At 32.3% G+C, this 21,193-nt stretch overlaps 1 protein-coding gene across 1 annotated transcript in view; it reads left to right on the top strand.

Moving 5' to 3' along the window:
• The window catches only part of LOC109533889 (lachesin), a 184,987-nt gene that overhangs the window by 93,208 nt on the left and 70,586 nt on the right, over positions 1-21,193 (top strand). The window contains exon 4 of the mRNA XM_019899403.2: positions 13,963-14,170. Coding sequence (XP_019754962.2) covers positions 13,963-14,170 — 208 coding nt within the window. The remainder of the gene's footprint in view (positions 1-13,962; positions 14,171-21,193) is intronic.

Below are 21,193 nucleotides of genomic sequence, written 5' to 3'. Positions count from 1 at the left end.
AGAGATATTCTTTTGACAAATGATAAGCGAGAGAAATAAAAAGACTATGATGATGCTTTCGAATTCAACGTTCGGTGAAGTAAAGCCTATGAATAATTTCAACATTTCTTGTCTCAAATTTCTTTATCTCTTTTGCGGTCTTTGCTATATGCTTCAAAGCCGCTTGGGTATTTTATTCATTTTACACGACGCCAAACTTGACTAGATTTTGGATTTATTTTAGTATCAGTATATTTTTGACACCAATAACTCTTATTTTCCACCGTGGACATTTATATTTATGAGTTTTTGCGTGTACCATTGCTAGGCTACAGTATGAAATACATTTACAAATATTTCAGATAACTACTTTTGTATTACCCGTCAAGACCTGTAAATATCAAACTGTGTATTTGAATTTTATCAAAAATTTTGCGGTCGACTGTCTTTCATGTCTGAATATTTCCAAATGAATGGTTGCTCCAATTAAAGGAAATTACTATTACATGTACTGCCAAAGACGTATAAATGACAGATTTAGCAACATTGTTACGGTTTAATTCACTGCATACATTGAATTTAAAGAAACAATTGCTCAGTCTTAGTGGCTGAAGCAACTACATAAACTTTAAACGCCACTTTATTGCTTAAGTATTGCGGATGAAACGATTCAGGAAAACGGCGTTAAATCTACACTTTCTACTAAATTACTTGAAACCAGTAAAAATTACAAGAAATCGGAGCTGACTTTTTAACAATTATATAAATCGATATACGGAATATAAAACTTTAAGTATTCAACAGTAGACCTTCATCTAAAACTGATCAATATAACAGTTGAGCACTTCGTTTCAATTATTGAAAGATATCGTTTTCAAGCAGCCGCAACCATTCGGCACGGTTTTGTGGAAGGATATCTATATTTCCATGCCAAAATCCCACTGCAAGACTGTTTACTATAGCAAAAAAGTGTACGAATAATTGCTGTTTGTTCAGTAGGACTCTGGGTATCCATACTATGCTCTGATTTATTTGTTTGTCTGTTTCCTTTCTGTCATAGAGGCTATAACTCAGTTTAGTATCCACCAGGATGTTTATGGTTGCACGAATTTCATTTCACTTATATTAAATTGATGGATGTCACGATTTAAAAATGAACGCAATTTTTCAGATTATTTATTTTATCAAAGGGTTGGAATGTGTGCATAAAGGCCCATAAATAAGTGTTCTTTCTTTAATATTTGGTTTACTGTATGGAAGTCACTTTCGAAGTTGTTGAATTGCAAAATACATTTTTGTCAAGAACCAATACTGTGCAATGTTTCATTTTTCGTTCAGTCTTCAATTGCAATTATTCTGAGTGGGTTCAAGGACTTTTATTACTTTACTTAATTAGCTAACATAATACAGCAGGCAGAGAAGAACACAGAAGAAGTTAGGAAATTAGCAGAGAAATTTTAAAATTGATAAAGACGTACAGGACGTAAAATTCAGGACAGCCACATACGCAGTAATTGAATACAATAAAAGTTTTAAAGTGTTAACCAGAAACCCTGCGGAGGACCCAAAGACATATTCGTAAACTCAGCTCCTCAGATGGCAAAAATCCTATAAGGAAACAATATGCTGAATATAGTTGAATATTCCTACACCAAAATTAATAGGAAACAAGCGACCAGTATGTATATATCAAATATTCCACAAGCCTTCAAAGGAAAGATCGAACACTCCATGATCGTGAATAGACTTACATTAGAAACGAGAAAAGGAATACTAGCATAATATATTTTAATCTTAAAAATAAAAATAAATTTCTAGAGTCGAATCGGAACCGATTTTGTATAATTAAGCCTGAACGCTATTTGTATGTGTCTATGTTAGTACTATTACCCTTCTAAATTAAATTGACAAGTTACATGCTACATCATTGGTAAAATATTTAAAATCGTCAATATGGTAAACTTAAAAGCGAAAACGCATAGTGACATTTTTTACACTTTTAACTAAAAAAAATTCACAGAAAACAGGTTTTAGAAACATCTAAATGTTTTTTCGAAACTTTATACCCTGTAAATATTGAACCAGACATGAAAAGGCATATGTTTACGTTCAAATGTCATTGATTATGCACGAGTGATTTCTTTATTGTCCGGTCGAATAAAATAAGATATGAATGATGAATTTAAAAAATAATTGGTGTCTTACCCCGAGTTACCTAGTGAAACATTCACTAAAATTAATGTTTGTCGTCATACGTTCACATAATTGTAGCCCTGAAGGAGAACTGAATAGAGGTCGAAACGTCGGAAAAACGTATTCCGGATTCCGTAAAAAGTGACGTTGCCATTACTGTCCCACAGCTATTAGCTTTTGGACTTAACTTTACCATTGGGACTCAAAACTAAACCAACCAACCATAATTTACATATACGTTTTAAAGACATATTTTTGGTCACAAATATAAATCATTTCACAGCTTGGACAAGTGACCTGTTCAATGAAAGGAAAATTACATAATTGAAAGATACTGAGAATAAAAAACTCTTCTCGCTTCATAAGTCTTAATTATCGCATTATCGGATGAATATCGTACATGTGCTTAATAATTACAAAATAACGTCAAATTTGATGCATTTGTTTAATTTTAAATTGTTGTTTTTTCGACATTATTTTATTTGTGTTTAATTTTTGTTCTTCAAGATTTCAGTTGCACGGAAAATTGGGATAATATCAGCCAATAATACAATCGTCTGGTATCCGAGATTCCATAAACCATCAGTAAGTATGGCTTCAAAGGGGCTTAAGGTTTTCACTCTTTTTAAGCTTTAGTGGTGTTAATCGTTTTTCTGCAATATTCGTCCAAAACAATTCACTGGAAATATCCTTTGGACCGAAGCGAAATTATCTAGCCAAGAATAGCAAAAATTGTGCTTTTAAAGTTATTCAAATTATTCTTATTTTACCATAAATAAACAAGTTGAGATTTCAATCTAATACTTTACGCATATATTTCGGGATCCTTACACATACTCATCAGCATGAAATATGCGGTCAATGCTTTAACATGGAATGATTTTCCCTCTTGCTCTCCTATTTATTCTAGTATATTTCTGCTATTAACGAAAACTGATTTAATAGGCAATATTACAAACACGCATTCTAACGCTTCGGTGATAAATATTAAAGTGTACTTACTTAATTCGAATATAAATGGCTTAGAATAAAAATGCATAAAACTCAGTGGCATGCAGATCTACACACCAAACACTCACTCGTCTTCAGCTGGTAAGTTAATAATGCAATACACAAACCGCTGCATTTTTGAAATGTTCTACTGTGCATTAACGTATTAAAAGTAGTTTCCCTAAGAAATATGAGCTGGCCGGAACTGGCGCTTTCCAAAAGCAAGCCTCCAATTCAAAATATAATAACTCAGACACACTAATCCCTTGAAGTTGTGGAATATTCATTCATGTCCACGGAACCTCTCTTATGCTGAAAAATCGTTTTAAAACTAAATCTAAAACTTTTTATTAAAATAATGCAGTTCATCAATGCGAAGATGTTTGAAATGTCTCACAAAACTCACATGGGATCAAGCAGAGGTTCATGTAGAGCTTCTCAATATCATGTGACACTTTGGGTGGATATTGGGACTTTGGGTGGAAATTCGATACTGCGCGTAGAAGAAATCAATTATTTTCGAAATTTGCAAATAAACAACACTATCACAAAAAATGCTCAAAAGTTATCAAGTATGTGTCTTTTGTATTTTTAAATGTTATTAATCGAAATATACAAAAACCGATGGTTAATTTCATATACTTGATGTGATTGAAAATATTTCTAAATCATTTCAGTGATAAAAGATAATTATTAGTTGTCTAGTTTGTTTTTAACTATAAATTATTAGAAACATAACTCTTATCAGGTCGATGTCGCTCCTTTACGTTTAAAATTCAAATTAGGAACAAAAAATTTAATTGGATGCGGCAACAAAAATCCAAAGTGAAGGTCCATAAATCAAAAATAATCAAGCATCATACTCCCGAAACGTCACGCATCACAACCTGAGTCAGTCTAAGCCCTTTGGTTAATCGATATGGTGAGTTTCCGGAATGCCTGTTTTATCCCTTAATTCCCGTGATATTAAAGAAAAAATCAAACGAAGTGGCAGGGATCTTGTCAAGAGAATTTATTGCGTAACCAATTTAGGTAATAGAAAAGTGTGAAATTTACCATGTGTGTCCTGCAATACGATCTGAGGTTTGTTTTCAGAGACCTTTTAAATTGGTTTTGAGCATGTGTGTTTTTGATTCCAATGTCTGCTTTTGGTATGCGATTGATTTGCAGAAAAGTGATTATAGAACAAAAATACTAGATATAGTGGCTCACGGCTAAACGACTTCTTGCATCCTCTATTACTCGCTCCAAAGCATCTCAACTTCATTTTCTCGACCGTTGATTTTCTGTCTCGACCCGTCTCTCTGTGGCTTCTCCATCTTTGTTTTATCATTTTTAAATCTGAGCACTGTCTTTCATATCATATTTCTTCCACAGTGATTAATCCCAGCCCTGGATGAATATTTTATAGCCCCTCAGTTTTAGATTTTCTGTAGTAAGGATTCTAATAATGCCACGGGAACTTTTGAATTTTCCACTTGTAACACACTAAGCGAACAATGTATTATTAATTAATTAATTAAAAAGATTTGAAGTTCTGGATAATAACCCTTATTTAAATTACTATTAGACGTAAAGTGTTGGAATAAAGTAATAGATTTCTAACCAAATAGGAGCTAATTAATCAGCATTTCTGTCTCATCTACGACTTGTTCAACTGGATATCTAATAATACTCTGTTACTAAGTAAATACAAAGAGCCTAGATCTATATCTAATGTCAAGATCAATAGAGTCTGGCCTACCATTGCCTACACAAACTATTTGTTCCATGTAATGCAAAACCGCGACTATTGTGCAACATATATTTTTGAGAAACAATGGATGGATCCTGAAGACGCACAGCTAGGTGAAGGATAATATTTCTAATATACAGTGTGTGAAATTTATATAAATAAAATTTAAATATTTGATATACGATGTATTTTTGTTTGATATGAGTGAATTGTTAAATGACTTCTCAACTATGGATTTTTTCAAATATTTTTGAAATTTTTGAAACAAAAAATTAAATTTTGAAGGACCAAACAAAACCGAAGAAATCATCTATCTATTATATGCGCATATGTTAGTTTTGGGGGCAAATGAATATTTTAATATAATCTGAAAGTTTAAGGAACTAACTACGAAAATGTAATTAACTTATTCGGTTGTTCAAAGTGAGTGCGCATATAAAAAAATTACATTCAGTTTTATTCAGATTCTTTCATTACCTCTATGCCTCGTCAGCAAAGCCATTCAACATTTTATTGCTTTACCTTAACGGGTTTCGCAAAATATTTAACAATTGTAAAAATTTTGTTTCCAATCATTCCCATTTCGTAAACAAGGAATGGGCCTACATTACGTTAAATACGTTTGAGTTTCCGTTACCATTGAATCTGGAATCAATAGAAACCTCTTGGATAACCTTAGAAACATATATATGAACGTTTTAATATATATTTCGAGATTAAACAATTTAAGTTTTTAATAAAACTTGTATTGTAAGAGTAGTACGCACTCGTTTCTTTCCAGGCTCGATCAAGAATGTAAAATTAGTGAAATTTGAAATTATTTGAAAGTACAGTGAGTTACAGTAAAAGTTTATTATTTTTAAATTTTCATCTAAGTGCAGCATGCATTAGGGATACGGAAGAAGCAAATGCAGAAACGTTTTGGAAGTAGTTTTCAAAGCCAAAAGAACAACGTTTTACTGAGTAAAGCTTTTAGTTATGTGCTTCACAAATTTGATCAGTTAGGTATAATTTGTACATTTCGCTCGCATTATGGTTGTCCCGACACAGTATTACTCTTGGAAAATGGTTGATTTCTTAATATTACCAGTTCTGAATATCCAAAAATGTTTTCCAAGACTGAAACACTCACAGCTGCAGTAAACTGGAATCAATTCCGTACGTACAAAAATTTCTCAACGTTGATCTCCGAAACTTTATTTGGAAACTATTTACAGAATAATTTTGTTTATTAATCAAAGTAGTAGTCAACCGACTTGACTTTCTATTAATGTTGTTATGACAATGGATATTTGTGTTCTTGCTTGTCAGTTAATAAACAATGACTGCAATTCTGAAATTCTTTCGACTTTATACCCTAACTCGCAAAATGTTAATTTTGTCACCAAACCAATAGAAAAATAAGAGCTGATTCAGGAAAGCAGGAACTTAAGTTGAAAAAGTTAAAGGTCCCGGAAGGCGATAAATTGTAAAAAGACGCAAGGTGTATTTTTAAACCGTTCTTTATTGTCTGTCTGTTCAGTGTAATGGAAAAAGTTCGTCAACTATGATTTAAACTTGCATGCATTATCAACTGACGACGTGCTGTAAAACTCGTTTGAGGCAAACCAATGCGCTATAACCCAAAACGTCTACTACAATTATGGTTTAGTACGATTTTTGCTTTTCGCTGCCTTTTGAGGAAATGCATTACGTAATGGAGGTGGTTTCGAGTTATTTCGAGCGCTGATAAAACAATGTACACGTGAATAGAACATAATCCACTTCAACTTTGCCTCTCTGAAAAATGGATCTGAATAACTTAAATCCCTGTGAATCTGTGTAAATAGCTGTTCATCTCTTAGGCGAGCACATTTCAGGAATCTTTTCGTAAATAAATAAGTTCGAAAAATGTACGAACGCATGGTCAAACAATTTTATAAAATGAGGGCGAACGAAACATTCTATTGGAATGTATACAGCGAAGTAAAGTTTTAGGATTGATTCGGAAATTAGAGAAATAATAACAAGGAATAAATTAAATTGAATCTATGAAATTCGGGGCTGAAATTTTACATTTTTTATATGCAGAGATGGGACGCACGTTATCAGCATTATTATAAATTGTAATAATGTGGCAAATCTTATGTTGGAATGTATTGGTATCCACGGGCGTAACAAATACAAAAATTGGTGAAGCCTCAAAGGTAGGTTAACATGGTTGGTTTTCAACTCAAAGTCTCAGTTGCGTATTTTATTACTATCCGGATAACTAAATAAAAAAATAAAACACCGAAATGTTTTCTCTGGCTAAACACCGACAAACGTTCAGAAGAGCGAATCTTTACCGTCGAAATAGGGACTTCAATCAAATTCGAACTAAAGTGCAGTAACTGACCAAATGAATGATCGAAGTTGATTGAATTGAATTGGCCAGGCTCAACAAACCTAAATTGTCGAAAACTTGAACTTTGCCAATAACTTTCGAAATGCTGCTAGTAGTTGATGGAGATATACGTTTGCCGTCCCAACCGTTCATAACAGGTAAAAGGAAGCTCTCACTATTACAACTCTAATTTGTTTATTGACCCAAAAATATTGTTCAGACGAAAAAATAGGTAGGTTTCAAAAAGCTTCCGTCAAAGTAACACATACTCAACTCATGTGCTTCTTAGAACATACGACGGTCGTTTGATAAGTCAGTGACTTTTTGAATTTTGAAGGAAGGCCAGAATGTGTTTGCCGTTCAACAAAGTGATGGCCACAGGTTTATGGGACTCACGCGGTGTCATTCACATCGATTACCTTGAAGAGGGTAAAACGATCACTGGCACTATTAGTCAGGTATTTTGGACATATTCTATGTTTTCTTGAAGCTGAAACGGCCGAATTTGGCGAAATAAAGTGCTGTTTCAACAGTACAATACACGGATGCACAGTTGTGCAGTCGCTATGGCAAAAACCATGAATTAGGCTACCAACTGCTACCCCACCCAGAATATTCTCCAGATTTTGCCCCTTGTGAGTATTTCCTGTTTCCAAACCTGAAGAAATGGCCGGACGGTAAGAGATTTGCGTCCAATGAAGAGGTCATCATTGAAACAAACGCATTATTGAGCACCTCGAGAAATTATATTATTTGGAAGGAATAAAAAAATTGGAAAGACGCTGGACTAAGTGTATCGAGCTAAAATAAGATTATGTTGAGAAATAAAACGTTTTTTTGGTAGAAAGAAAAATATTTCATTCAAAAAGTCACTGACTTATCAAACGACCCTGGTATCAGAATAGACGACTCTGCAGGCCGGAGAATAATTGGGGATCTATATTGGCACCAAAGAGCGTCTATAAAAGTTGAATATCAAATATCGGAGAAAATTTAAATATAGCCAAGTGTGAGATTGTGAAAAGTTCTGCCTCTACTTTTATTAATGCATACTTTGAAATGCTGGTTGGTGTGGGACTAAATGAAGGCATAATAGTTACCGGCGTTTGAATTAGATATTGGGTTACGCAGTTGACACGGTTCTGATTGCAAAGACTACTGAAGCAAAAGCTCACTTTTTGGGCAAGCACTATGGGGTTAGCTTGGATGATGAAAACAATAATAATATCCTAATGTGATCAAGTACCCGATAGAGAGAGCCGAAAAACCTTTTTATTTGATAATACATTTGTATTATTGCTCAAAAAGTAGCACATATTTAATTTCTGGTAACACAATTGGTAAACGCACAGCATACGTTTAATAATAAATCAAACTGTGTCACGCCTACGTTAAAAAATTATTGACATGCCAAATTAGTCCCACATCAGCATATTAATTCAAAAGATTTACACAGCATAATAGCGAAATTGTGCATACATCCGAACAATTATTTTCCCTAAAAACAAACTGTGCTTTACGAAGCCGTTAGGATTAATGAGAAAACCTGTTGAATGGGCTATGAATATGCATTATACAAACTATTAGGGTTAAAAATGGGGGTGAACAGTACAGACAAAAAGACATTTGAACAACACAAAACCATTAAATGGCTATTAAATGCTTTTTCAGGCAGGCCAAGTTTAATATCAGTCATTAGAATGAGTTTTTGAAGACCATTATATGCATAAATTACTTATGCGCTAATATAATAAATGGTGTCAGTTTGGCTTCTGTTTTGCGATCGTTTATGGCATAGACGTAAATTTAAACATGACCGTGAACTAATGGGTGAAGTTATGGATTATTAAATAATCTTCAGGGAATTCTCACATAGAGCAAATAAGCGTGTATCCAAGCTTGAATTAGCCTTTGTGAATATCCCTTAGTGATTTGCGTCAACCTAATCGCTTTTGTCTGATAATCATAACTCAGTGACCCAAATTGACGAAGTTAGTGTATTAGGACTTAAATATTTCAGTTTGCAATGAACGCAGCATTGTATAAATCATACATTTATCCTAATGGAATACCACTAATAAATCAATTTCGGCCGTAAATGTTTAGAATTTCCAGATCAGTGAGACAACAAGCGTGGCATGTGGAAAGCGGTCTTAAATAGCAAATTGCATACACGCAAACATACGTAGCAAACCATTTTACACCATTCAGGGTTTATCCCGATGAATATGGTTCGCATAATACTCCGCTGAAGTGAAGCGTTGCTTAAATTCATATCTGACGATTATATTTCCACCTAATGCCTGTTCAGTAAATAACTGACATAAATAGACTGCTTATTAAACTACAGTCTGAATGTTACAATACATTATAGATTTGTCACTTTCGGACACATAAATATACGAGAAACAACAATTTTTATATGTATAAGTATGCTTCTTAGATAATAATGATATTTGTTTTAGCGCCTACAGCGAACAAAGCTAATATATATTCTGCAGTCGACTAAATATAAGGAAATGCATTTGCCTAACATTATAGAAGTAGCGTTTCTGCATGTACAGATATAAATAAAATCACTTAGAATTATATTTATTTTGTAAAATCTACAGATGAGCGCTATATTTTGGATGTTTTATATTTGATATCGGAACAGACTCTACCAACCTTAATAGCATTCCAAATAAAATGATGCACTAAAGTTAGTGGTTTTTTGTTTCCCCAAAGAGTTTTTTTCGGAAAAATGTGTTTCAGTATTAATATGTATGCCAATTGTGTTTAAAAAATTGTTTAAACATAGAAAATTTTACTCAGACCAATACAAAGTAGTATCACAAAAAATAGAATTTGTCGTGGTAAAGCTTAGTTCTCTTTGAATGTTGTTAAGCAGAAGTTAGCGATATTGTATTTATTCTATCATCGAGAATATGAATAGACATTAATCAACGGCAGACGAAACAAGTCGAACCGTTGGTTGGCATTCATAGATCGAAACATTGGTTGGATCGGTTTAATGTTTCACAAAGTATGATTTCGCGACTGAATAATAAAATTAATGGCACTACTATTCTATTGATACTAATATTTTCTGTTGGTTATTAACATGCTGTTAAATTGTTCGAAAAAAATTCACGTAAATTCTAGCACGACATTTTTCAGTAAAAACAACGATGCTTTGTCCTTGATTTATTTTTTCAATCTGTTTATTTTGTTGATATCGTTCATTAAAGCCGAGAAAAGGTTTTCTCTTTTCGCGATTTAGTGGTTGACAAGAGTCGACAGTATCGCTGGATCATCGAGAATATCTTATAGTACATGACTAAAACTTTCCTCGCAGTTATGCAAGGACAATTTAATTATAAAGGTCTGTTGGTGAACTTTGAAACTCTTTAATTAAATTAACTTTAAACAATTTAGCAGAGTCTGCCTATACTTTCATTTCTATAGCGAAGTAGCAAATAATATTTAAAATAATAGAATATTCAAATTGTGTTTCAAACTTTCATGGTAGTGCCAATGAGTTGAACATATATGCAGTTCTATGCAGATCAATTATTAGCAATGTTAATAATCGATTGAATCATTTTGATAATTGACAAATTCACGTTTGGCAGTTAGCATTCGAAATGGGCAAACCTGCTAAGAAGTGAAGAATAAATTATGTGTCAATTTAGCACTATCCATTTAGAGCAAAACATATTTGTTCTGCTTTTGTAAATAAATATAAGATATTGAAAAATCCAAATTTATCCTTTTTTTATTATCAGCAGTGTACATAACAAGATATACCCTTCTCAATCTGTGAACACCCTAAATATCCGCTTACTTACACTGCAATGGGCCATATTTGGTAACAATCAATTAATAATCAAATTTTAATAAAATGATCTGAACATGGACGTTATCCGTATTGACAAGATTTAGCCAGGGTTATTAACGTTTTGAGACATTAGGCAAATTTTCCACTCTGACTAGATGTCAATAAATGCGTTAACTGCTGCACTCAAACCAACTATAAATTTCACCACTTCACTCAGCACCGAAAAACCATAAGTAAGGAACTATTTTTAATTTATCCATTTCTACAATTTATCCCAAAGTGGTTTGTAGGTAATCTTCATTTTAAAATATCAAAGGTTCTTTTTGGCATTTATAACAGACTGTAACTTAAGTTTATAAGCAAGCCTTTTTCAGCATGAATCGGAAAACCACAAAAGCGTCATGGTGATTTCAATTTAATTGCTGACTTTTAATGAAGCCTTAAGCCAATGCTCTGAAAATGTTTATTGTAGAATACTTTTTGCAATTTTTTGCTGTAGAAAAAAATGGATTAAGTAATAGTAAATAACAGAACTGTCCCCCAAACTAAAAACTTGATAAAATAATTTACTATTGCAATGTCACTGGAGAATGGTGGCTCTATTGCAGACAATTCAGAGTAGCTCAGATAGAAAAATAATCTGTATTATATCTTATTCAGCAACTCAGTTCAACGTTTAATTTATGCGCAGAATAATTTACCGGTTTACAAGTTTTCCGAGCTTATAAGCCGTGGACCATTCAAATTGTTTCCATGACATTTCGTTTACATCAGCGGTTAGCATTATCAAAGACTATCAAGAAATGATTGAAGTTGTCTTCCGCCTTTCACTCTAGCGACTCTAATTATTAAGCTGGTGCTACTGCTGTATTTATACTATCCAGTGTCTGTGGACAGCAGTGGGCCAACAAGAGCGCGCAGTTCTGGAGTTCTGGTTTAAGGCACTGAGTCGTTCCTTTGGTTTGAAGTTATCTGTAGCTCCAGTAAATCAATCCTATCCAATCTCTCTATTTCCATACTTTGCAGACCGATTTTGCTATGTCTGATCACTTGGCTTTAACGTTCTTACAGAAAAAGGGTGTGTTATGTGGGAAAAAATCACAACATCTCTTCTCTTGGAGTTTGTGTCACAAATCAAAAGAGGATGATATTTTCAGAAAAATACTTCTCCTATAACACCCAGCAAAGACTTTGTCGACTAATCAAGCACCCTGTACAAATTATATTGATAATGAACTTGATGTGAAACAAAACAAAGAACTTATCGATTTGTTTTTAGATGAGAAATGCATGTTTATAACCGTTATGAAAGGACAGTAAAACGATGGCCAATAAAACCCTTGGAACTTATCACATAACCAATCAAGGACTGGGGGAACGAATTGAGTCACTCTTTTTGATTGTGACTAGGATAGTTATCAGTCGATTGCTCGATTGGCTAGTGTTCTCAAAACGAAATTCAGCAATATCTTATTTATATGCAAATTGTTTCAGTATTTATGGTTGCGGTGAATGGTATATTAGCACATTAAAAAACGAACAGACATTAATAAGCTTCTCTATGGAAACGCTTAATTTTGGCATTTTAGGATCTGAAGAATCGCATCTTGCTTTAGAAGCCAAAAACATGTAGAATGCTTAACATTTTTTATGTGAAACAAATAACACTCAGCAAGAAGCAGTATACAGGCAAAAAACGATAAATTTATTCTGGAACGGTTTTAGAAAACTCGTGATAGAATAAAACAATAATTTTTTCTCAAAACTTACACATTTATAAAATAATAAATTTTTATATCAGGATACTGTATAATCCAACAAAATAACCGCTTCTTAGAAATTATGCCAGCTTTAAGTATAAAGTGTGTTTTCTAATGAAGCAAGCAAATACCTGTATAGGGCGTATCTTGAAAGTAATTCTAAAGAGACCATTTCCCATTATTGTAAAAACATACAATAATATATTTAGGATAATTAATAAATATCGGCGAGAAATGAATATCGATATTCAAAACGGCCGAAAAATTTGTTATAATTTTCTTTTTTCGTTTCTTAACTCTTGAACTTCCGTGACACTGACCAAAACTGAATCGTATTCATACCCGTTTCCTCAAAATATGAACGACGAAAGATATAACTTCTTTAAGACACAAACCGCAAACTTTCTGTAGCATACTAACTAAACACATGATTTCAGAACGCTACACAATTTAGAGCTTTACATCGGTCATTTACCTGAGTACAAATTAGACTAGCTAATAATTTAATTTTCCTTGTAAGGAGATTTTGCTTCAAACAGAAAAATTAAAATAGAAATAAGCTATTTTCATTTCAATGAAATTTCCTACGAGTTTTATTAAAACTGGTAAAATATAAATAAACAACATTTCTTTTAAACGACATTAACATAAAGGCACGGAAAATGAATAATTAGCAGGTCGCTATCCACCCGAAGCTACAATACAATCAAAAACAGATTCTTGAAAATAAGGACATTAAATTAAATATTGTGTGCTGCAGCGAAAAGTTTTTGAGATAAATATAAACTAAAATGGACAATATTAAAATGTGAATGTTCTCCAATTTCAAAAGTTCCTCGGTAAGTTAAGTGTTCCCCGATTTTTCTCTATTTCTTTCAATTCAAAAACTTTCAAAGCAGCTAACTTATTGATAAGAAATTCGAGGAAAATAGAGAAAAGCTGTAATACATTGGTCGTTTATGTTAAAATGCAATATAGAGGCAAAGCCTTAGTATCAGAAACTTCACTTCTTTCTCTTCCATGGGATTTGAACAATATGAATTAATTTTGGATGCTGGGGCTTAGGTATTCTAATTTGTTTTCCACAATTTCAATAATTTTAATGACGTATTATTTCCAGGTTGCCTGGATGCATTTTGAACAATCAGCCATATTGACGGTACATAATCACGTAATTACAAGAAATCCAAGAATCAGCGTTTCCCATGATAAGCACAGAACTTGGTTTCTCCACATCACCAATGTACAAGAAGAAGACAAAGGTCGTTACATGTGTCAAATCAATACGGTAACTGCAAAAACCCAGTTTGGATATCTAGATGTTGTTGGTGAGTAATTTTCTTGTCGATTCTAAAATTAACTGAAATATTTTAAAACCCATTATGGTTTAGAAGAATGCAATTCATTAAAACAATGGATCCATTTTAAACAACCCATATTAATTATAGTTGAACTCGAGGTTTGCTGGTACCTAATTACTTAGTTTTATTATTACCCGCTCGTTTTATAAAATTTCAATTAGTTAAATCGGCATCGATTCAGAGCCGGGCTGCATTTTAACACTGGATTCTAGGGACAGGGCCATTGCAAAATGCATTCTGTCGCTTTCAGTTAACGGCTTCAATGGCTTTAGTGTACTAAAAGTGAAAAATTGTCAAGAACTCACTTGAAAGAGTATTCGTAAGAGCTGAAAATATTCTCTACCAACGCAGAGCTCTGAAAAGAATAGTGAATCTAGGGATAATAAAAAAATAGACACGTGAGCACTTTTCAGTTAGGGATGCAATGTTTAAATTTGCATCGATTAAAAATTTAATTTCCTTTCAAGCGCTTTAATAAAGAAAAATTACGAAAAAGGTCTGCAGGACGATGTATCAAGAGACCGCTATTTTCTGATTCTATTCGCAACATATATCGGATAACTTCACTTGAGACTAATTGTTTTTAAAATCATTGAAAAATAAAAAAAACATATGGGAACTCGGATATGATGTAAAATATGACATAACAAATTCTTCAGATTGGTGCCTACATATGGTAGCACTAAATCATTATTACTCACATTTTCTGTGTTTAAGTGTACCATAATTAATTTTTTTGTTCGTATGCACATATTTTAATTCAATTTGTCTGTACCACAACTAATATGGGAGGTACACGTAATACCTGTATTATTTGTTTAAAAAACTAAAATGTTTTCATATTCCTCAACAAAGATTCCATAAAGGTTGTTTATTCCATTTAATATCACAAGCGACAAAATAGTTTGGGCTAGTTTGATAACTGTTTACTCGCATCCAGATCTTTCAAATAATAAGTAATTTTTTATGAAACAATGTTGAGACGCTTGATATTTTGTCATTATTTTCCTACTTTTTACTTTTTTTGCGTTTTTCTGGATTGTTGCTGTGAAGGTTGTGAAAAATGTACGGGTTTCTTGGCCGTTTGCATTTGGTGTGGTTTTAAATGCTTTTTCTTAGATTAGCTTGCCCTCAGCAGAACCCTCAGGGTTTTTGAGGAGTTGAAAGTATATTATTTTATCTTTAAGCGAACTGAAAGCTTGATTTCAAATATTTTAAATGATAATGCACTGTATAACATATGCAATGGTCAGTTAATAATGTGTTTTAAGAACTTCACACAAAATCTTAACAGTATCAAAGACGCTATTTAAACTCTACAGAAGCGATATTTCTAATAATCACCAGTACAATTGCTTAACTTATTTTTAATGCGTAATTTAAAAGAAAATTTATTTAAAAACTTACTATTCTTTAGATTGAGAATTGGCTGTAGTCAAATAAGACAGTCGTGCACAAATAATGTATAAGTACGAACAAATTCAGATTAACTAGTTTGAAACGAACAATTAAACAATATAAACGCAAATTGTAAAGTCGCGTCCAGACATGAACCGAACCATATAATGTAAGATCGTTGGGAGCGAACCGAGTTGCTGTTCGCTTTGCTTGGACAAGAGACGGAATATAGACACACTACCGAATCGAGCCTCGTTCGAAAATAAGTAGAAAAAATCAAAATTAATATTTTTGAAGGATCGGCACTTTTCCAACAACCAACGGCTGGCTGCGAACCGTACGCGGTAACATTTTGATGCGACGCTAGGTTCGGTTCAGTCGTCTGAACGCGGCTTAATATAAAAAATAATTGCTCGAAATGCTCTCTACTTTAAATAATTTTCGACAAAATGGAGAGATTTTTTAAAGCAACTTGAAACTAGTGGGTTTTTCGGGTTTTTAGGCCGTCGTAAATTGAAATTTCTTCCTGACGACGGCCTAAAAACCCACAAGTTTCAAGGACTGGCCTGGAAAGTCTATCTCTTTTGATGCATCCTGAACGTATCTTCAAAAATAGAGATGCTGTCGAGAACGTAAAAGGAACTGCTTGAAACGCTATAAATATATAAAGAGCTCAAAAAAGTTTTTTATTGATTTTAATTGAAAAGCTGGCTTTGTGTTTTCGTTAAAATAAATAGTTAGAAACCTAATTGACTTTTCTCCTATATCAAGTAATTAAACCAGAAAGTGAACTAACGTGAAATTCGGGCATTGCGGACGCCATGTAGTTAGACGTGAACTAAAAGGAGAAACAAGGGGGTAAGAAGATGAACTTTCATTCCCTTTCAGTCTGAGAATCGTGCATTATTATTCGTTGCAGCACCTTCAATGTTCGGTTGCTGCAAACTTTTTTAACTACCAGAATTCATTAGGAATTTCTCTTCTGATAAAAATAAGATGTTTCTACGTTTCATTTCACTAGATACGCTTACGGAACACACATACTAAGCAGCACATTAACACACAAAACTAAGATGTCCATTACCTTTCTACCTTTCGCGTCACGTAATTTATATCACATATTGCGTCTGATCGGAGATCAATTCAATTGTTTTCAATCCTTTTGCAATTTTTGTTCAAACGTTTAGTAAAGAACCATTAGCCGTTATTCAAACAATAAATGTACTTAAAATAAATATACGAAAATTATAAATACAAATAATTTTTTGTTTGAAATCAATTGGGAATTTAGCATGTGCGGCCACTTACATTAGACGTGTCATTCAATTTTTTTCTATCTAATCTAATTTTTGTAGACGTTTTATATGCGAAACCATTCTAGTATAAAGGATCTCGCCGTTGTGCTGTAATAACGACAAATCTACTTTTGCAATCTATATTAATGTAGGTTCTTGATAAAAATAATCCTTTATTCTATTGACAAAAGGTGCTGTATCAAAAATTAAATTAAATTTCCAGAAAGCTCGCCTTTTATTTCCGTTTTTTTATATCAATTTCCGATTGTGACGTTCGTCAAAACCATTTTAATTCGAACACATTGGAATCTTGATCATTAATAAGCTGATTAGCTGCGAAAATATCAATTAGGTAATGGAAAATAGACAGCTTGCCATTTAATACTACTCACGAGAGATTATTTTGATGAGTTCATTAAGCTAAACAGTATGTATATTTTCCAATTTCAATATGTTATTACAAGAGATTAATCATCAGTTAACACTTTTTAATATATATATATATAATACATAATAATTTTTCTTAGTGATTCTATAAGGAGCTATTTCGAATTAATTTTGCCTTAATAAATATCAATTTGTTTCAATTGTTGATTGGAGTGTTTCGCACGTTCAGCATCTATAACACACTTGTTTACAACACTTGCATCATTTAATCCCACAACCTAAGCAGAATGACTATACAAGCTAGTTGAATGTCATTATAAATGGAACTTTCAAAACAGATTGGAATATTGCCATATTGCGATGTATGATAAAAAACAATTTTTTGTCCAGAATAAAACAATTAAGTTTTACATATCAAAATATATAAATGTCTTGTAAAAAAACTGAACTTGCCGTAGGTGGTTAAAAGTTTCAAAGTTCTTTTTATTCATTCACATTTCGAGAAGTGCTTAAAGTTGAACTAAAATATACAAATTTTAATTAAGACAATATTTATCAGTTACAGACAATATTAATCCGTTACTTTACATTTGAAATATTTACACTAAATATACAGGCACTCGTTTCCCTGAATAAACATGTAACAATGGTTTGAGTCTTACTTTAGGATCTCTAGATAAGTTAGAATTACTTCGTATTCTTAAAGTAGCGATTCGCTCTCAGTTAATTTCGAACGTAATTACTTTAAAAACAAATAAGTTTGAGAACCATAGTTTTTCCTTTTTTCGCTGTTATAGATTGCTGCTCGTATAAAGGCAAAATCTCTTAATGTTTTAATTTTTCCCAGCTTCGATTTCTTGCCGGTTTTTTGATCGCTGTAGGTATGTATTTAATTAAGCGAAAATTTATGTTGATGCTTTTCTGGTGCATTATTTACTACTACTAATGAGTTTTAATAGCATATAGGAACATTCAAATGTTGTTAAATTGGTCTAAATTTAAATTAAACATTCTTCAATATAAATATTATTTTTAAGGAATAGAAATTTTAGTTTTCCTTCTAATTCTAACTTCTCTTCTAACCTAATTCGATTTCACCTCTAAGGCGGATCGATTACAAATAAAAAAACACTAATAATCTTCAACTATTTGTATATAAACATGTATATAAAATCAATTTAAAGTTGTAATGATTTCTATTAAGTTTTGGCTGACTTCAATGCTTAAATGCAATCCGCAACGATCTAAAAACGCTATAAATTGCATTTTAAAGGTATTTCCTACAGTCAACGATTCAACAAAGTTGATACTAAAGTACTACTTGGAAACTGTGGGCAATGAAAGTATAGACTCCACTGAAGATAAAAATCTTTGAAAGGCAATAAAAATATTAAAAAACTTACACCTGATTTTATAGATATCGTTACTACTTTTCTTCAAATAAAGGGAAACTAGTCCTGAGATAACTCCTATAAAAGTATGGTATGAACGCATGTATTTTTGCTTTTGCATCAAAAAAGACGTTAGCAAGTTGACAAAAAACTTTTTATTGTAAAACATATAAATATCGTTTCTTTTCTTGGCCCTCTAAACATGTAACAAATAATGGCATCTTGTAGAGGAAACTGGACGATTAAGGGTGTTAAAAAAATACAAAAGTACTTGTGTTATAGCTTTCAGCAAAAAGTTCGTCGACTACCAAACACTCTGTAGTAAAGTGAACTTTTGCTTATAACGCAATTCAAAAACAAATAAATCCGTTTTGGGTTTCGGTGAGGAAATGTACTGGAAAAATAAATTACCACTGAAAATTAGCTAAACTTGCCGAATTTCCAAATTAATCCTAACCTGTAATTGACGCCTTAAGCTTTAAAATCAATTATTTTGGTACTATTATCATTTCAAAAATGGCACTAGAATTTAACCTTTGGTGGATATGGCTAAAATAGAAGATCCCCATTTAACGATGCACCATGAATATTCTAAGAATGTACTCTAAAATTTCTAACACTAATCGTTAAGATGCAGCAAAAAGAAAGAGAGAACATGCAAACCCCTGCATAAAGAACCAATTATGTTAGCATTTCTAGTCACAACCGTAATAAGAAGGTAGCAAATAGCATTTGTTAAGAACGATGACTGAAATGTTAACGTTGGTTTGTGAATATAGAATTCGCACATTACGTGAGGAATATCAAATTTTCGATAAATTCACTAAACATACGACAAAAAACGCATTATTGAGACCGTTCTAGATGAGTAATTTAGTTATATAATTTAATAATAATTAAATTAGTTAAAGTCTGCACTTGTAAACGCACGATCGTCGACAAAAATTAAAAATCTTTGAAATCAATTCTATTTTATCAATTATCTAATTAAAATAAAAGTTGCAGTGGAAATAAACAATATACGTTCACGTTATTTTACTATTGGATTCAAAGGACGATTCGAATTAAACTGAATAAATACCTTTCATTGTTTTCTTTGGTTTCTTTCAACAGCAACGTTATTCCCAATTAAAAATGCATTTTTCTTACGCACTAGCGAAATATAAGAAAATGGAAAAATGAAATGACAAAAGAGCATTTAAGTGATGATGACAAACATTTTCTATCCCATTTGTGTGTGCCCCAATATAGATAAGACTTAGAAGTAAGTCCAAACAATTTTAATCCGAAGCATTTATTCTAATTGCTTGGTAATACTCAGCTCACGTGATCAAAATAAAATGTCGAAAAAAACATAAGCAGCATCTAATGACGGGATTGTACGGTTTCAAGTAAAAACACTAATTAACGAAAACCAAATAAAAAAGTTTAATAAATGCAGGAGTGTTATATTTTACGCTCATAAAAAGTAAATGGATTAGAAATTTATGGCTATAAATAATCTAAATTTCTTCTTAATCCGCTGCAAAAATCTTTAAAGCTAAGTTATAATATAAAAATCCGCTTTACGTTTAACAGGTTCTTAAATATTGCGGAAAAACAAACTGAATTTGTTTTTATCCGGTATAAACGAGAGATGTCTTAAGATTGCGCGTTTAAAAAATAAAAAATGAGCGCTGGTAAAGAATGAAGTTTAATAAGTAAAAACTTTTTGAGCGTGGCGATAAATAAAAAAGTTAAAAACATTTAATTCCTAAATGAAAAATGAGCGGCAAACAGCAGCGCTATAATTAAAGTGATGAGGAAAACCGCTGTTAAAACTGAACAATCCTCTTAAATTATAAGTTACAAACATTAATTTCTTAATTAACAACTGTGACCTCATAAGTTATTGTTCATCTGTTCGTACAGATCCTCGGGACAAAAAGATGAAACTTGCCGCCGTTCTTAGTAATTAATTGCGATACTTTTGACAATGCAGTTCTCAGATTATACAATTGCTTTAAGCTTTAACTTTTGAATGCAGTCATTCTACCTAAGTTCGAAGCCACTATACTCCTCTACTTTCACGCAGTTTGCACAACTTAATTAACGGTTTTGAATAAATTATGTCTACTACATACGGATTAAAAATGTTTATTTTATATATAAATGCATGTTGATATAAGTGATAATACGATTTTTCTATTACTGAATAGAGGACGTTGATAATCAATGGAAAAAAATGGCCAAAGTAGGTACGCTTAAGTATTGCGAAGAAATATCTAAATAATTTTGGTTATATAAAGCGCTAGATAAGTCCATAATAACATACAAACTTCTTGTGATTTGCAATTAGTTAAGTTATTTTATAGTTGTGATTATTTCATGATATAAAATGACATATGCAATCACACAATATGCAATATGCAATCATAGTGTCAAAGTGAAGTGCGATCGTTTCAGAGCACCGTTTTTTAAAGCAGAAATTCGACGAATTTAGCCGACAGAATTTTATATTCAGCTCAAAATGGCAAAGA

Source organism: Dendroctonus ponderosae, unplaced genomic scaffold (genome assembly GCF_020466585.1).
Source record: "Dendroctonus ponderosae isolate FM_Combo_2020 unplaced genomic scaffold, Dpon_F_20191213v2 Dpon_F_20191213_1, whole genome shotgun sequence".
NCBI lineage: Eukaryota > Metazoa > Arthropoda > Insecta > Coleoptera > Curculionidae > Dendroctonus > Dendroctonus ponderosae.
The sequence above is the reverse complement of the archived record's forward strand: the minus strand, read 5'-3'. Positions and strand labels throughout refer to the sequence as shown.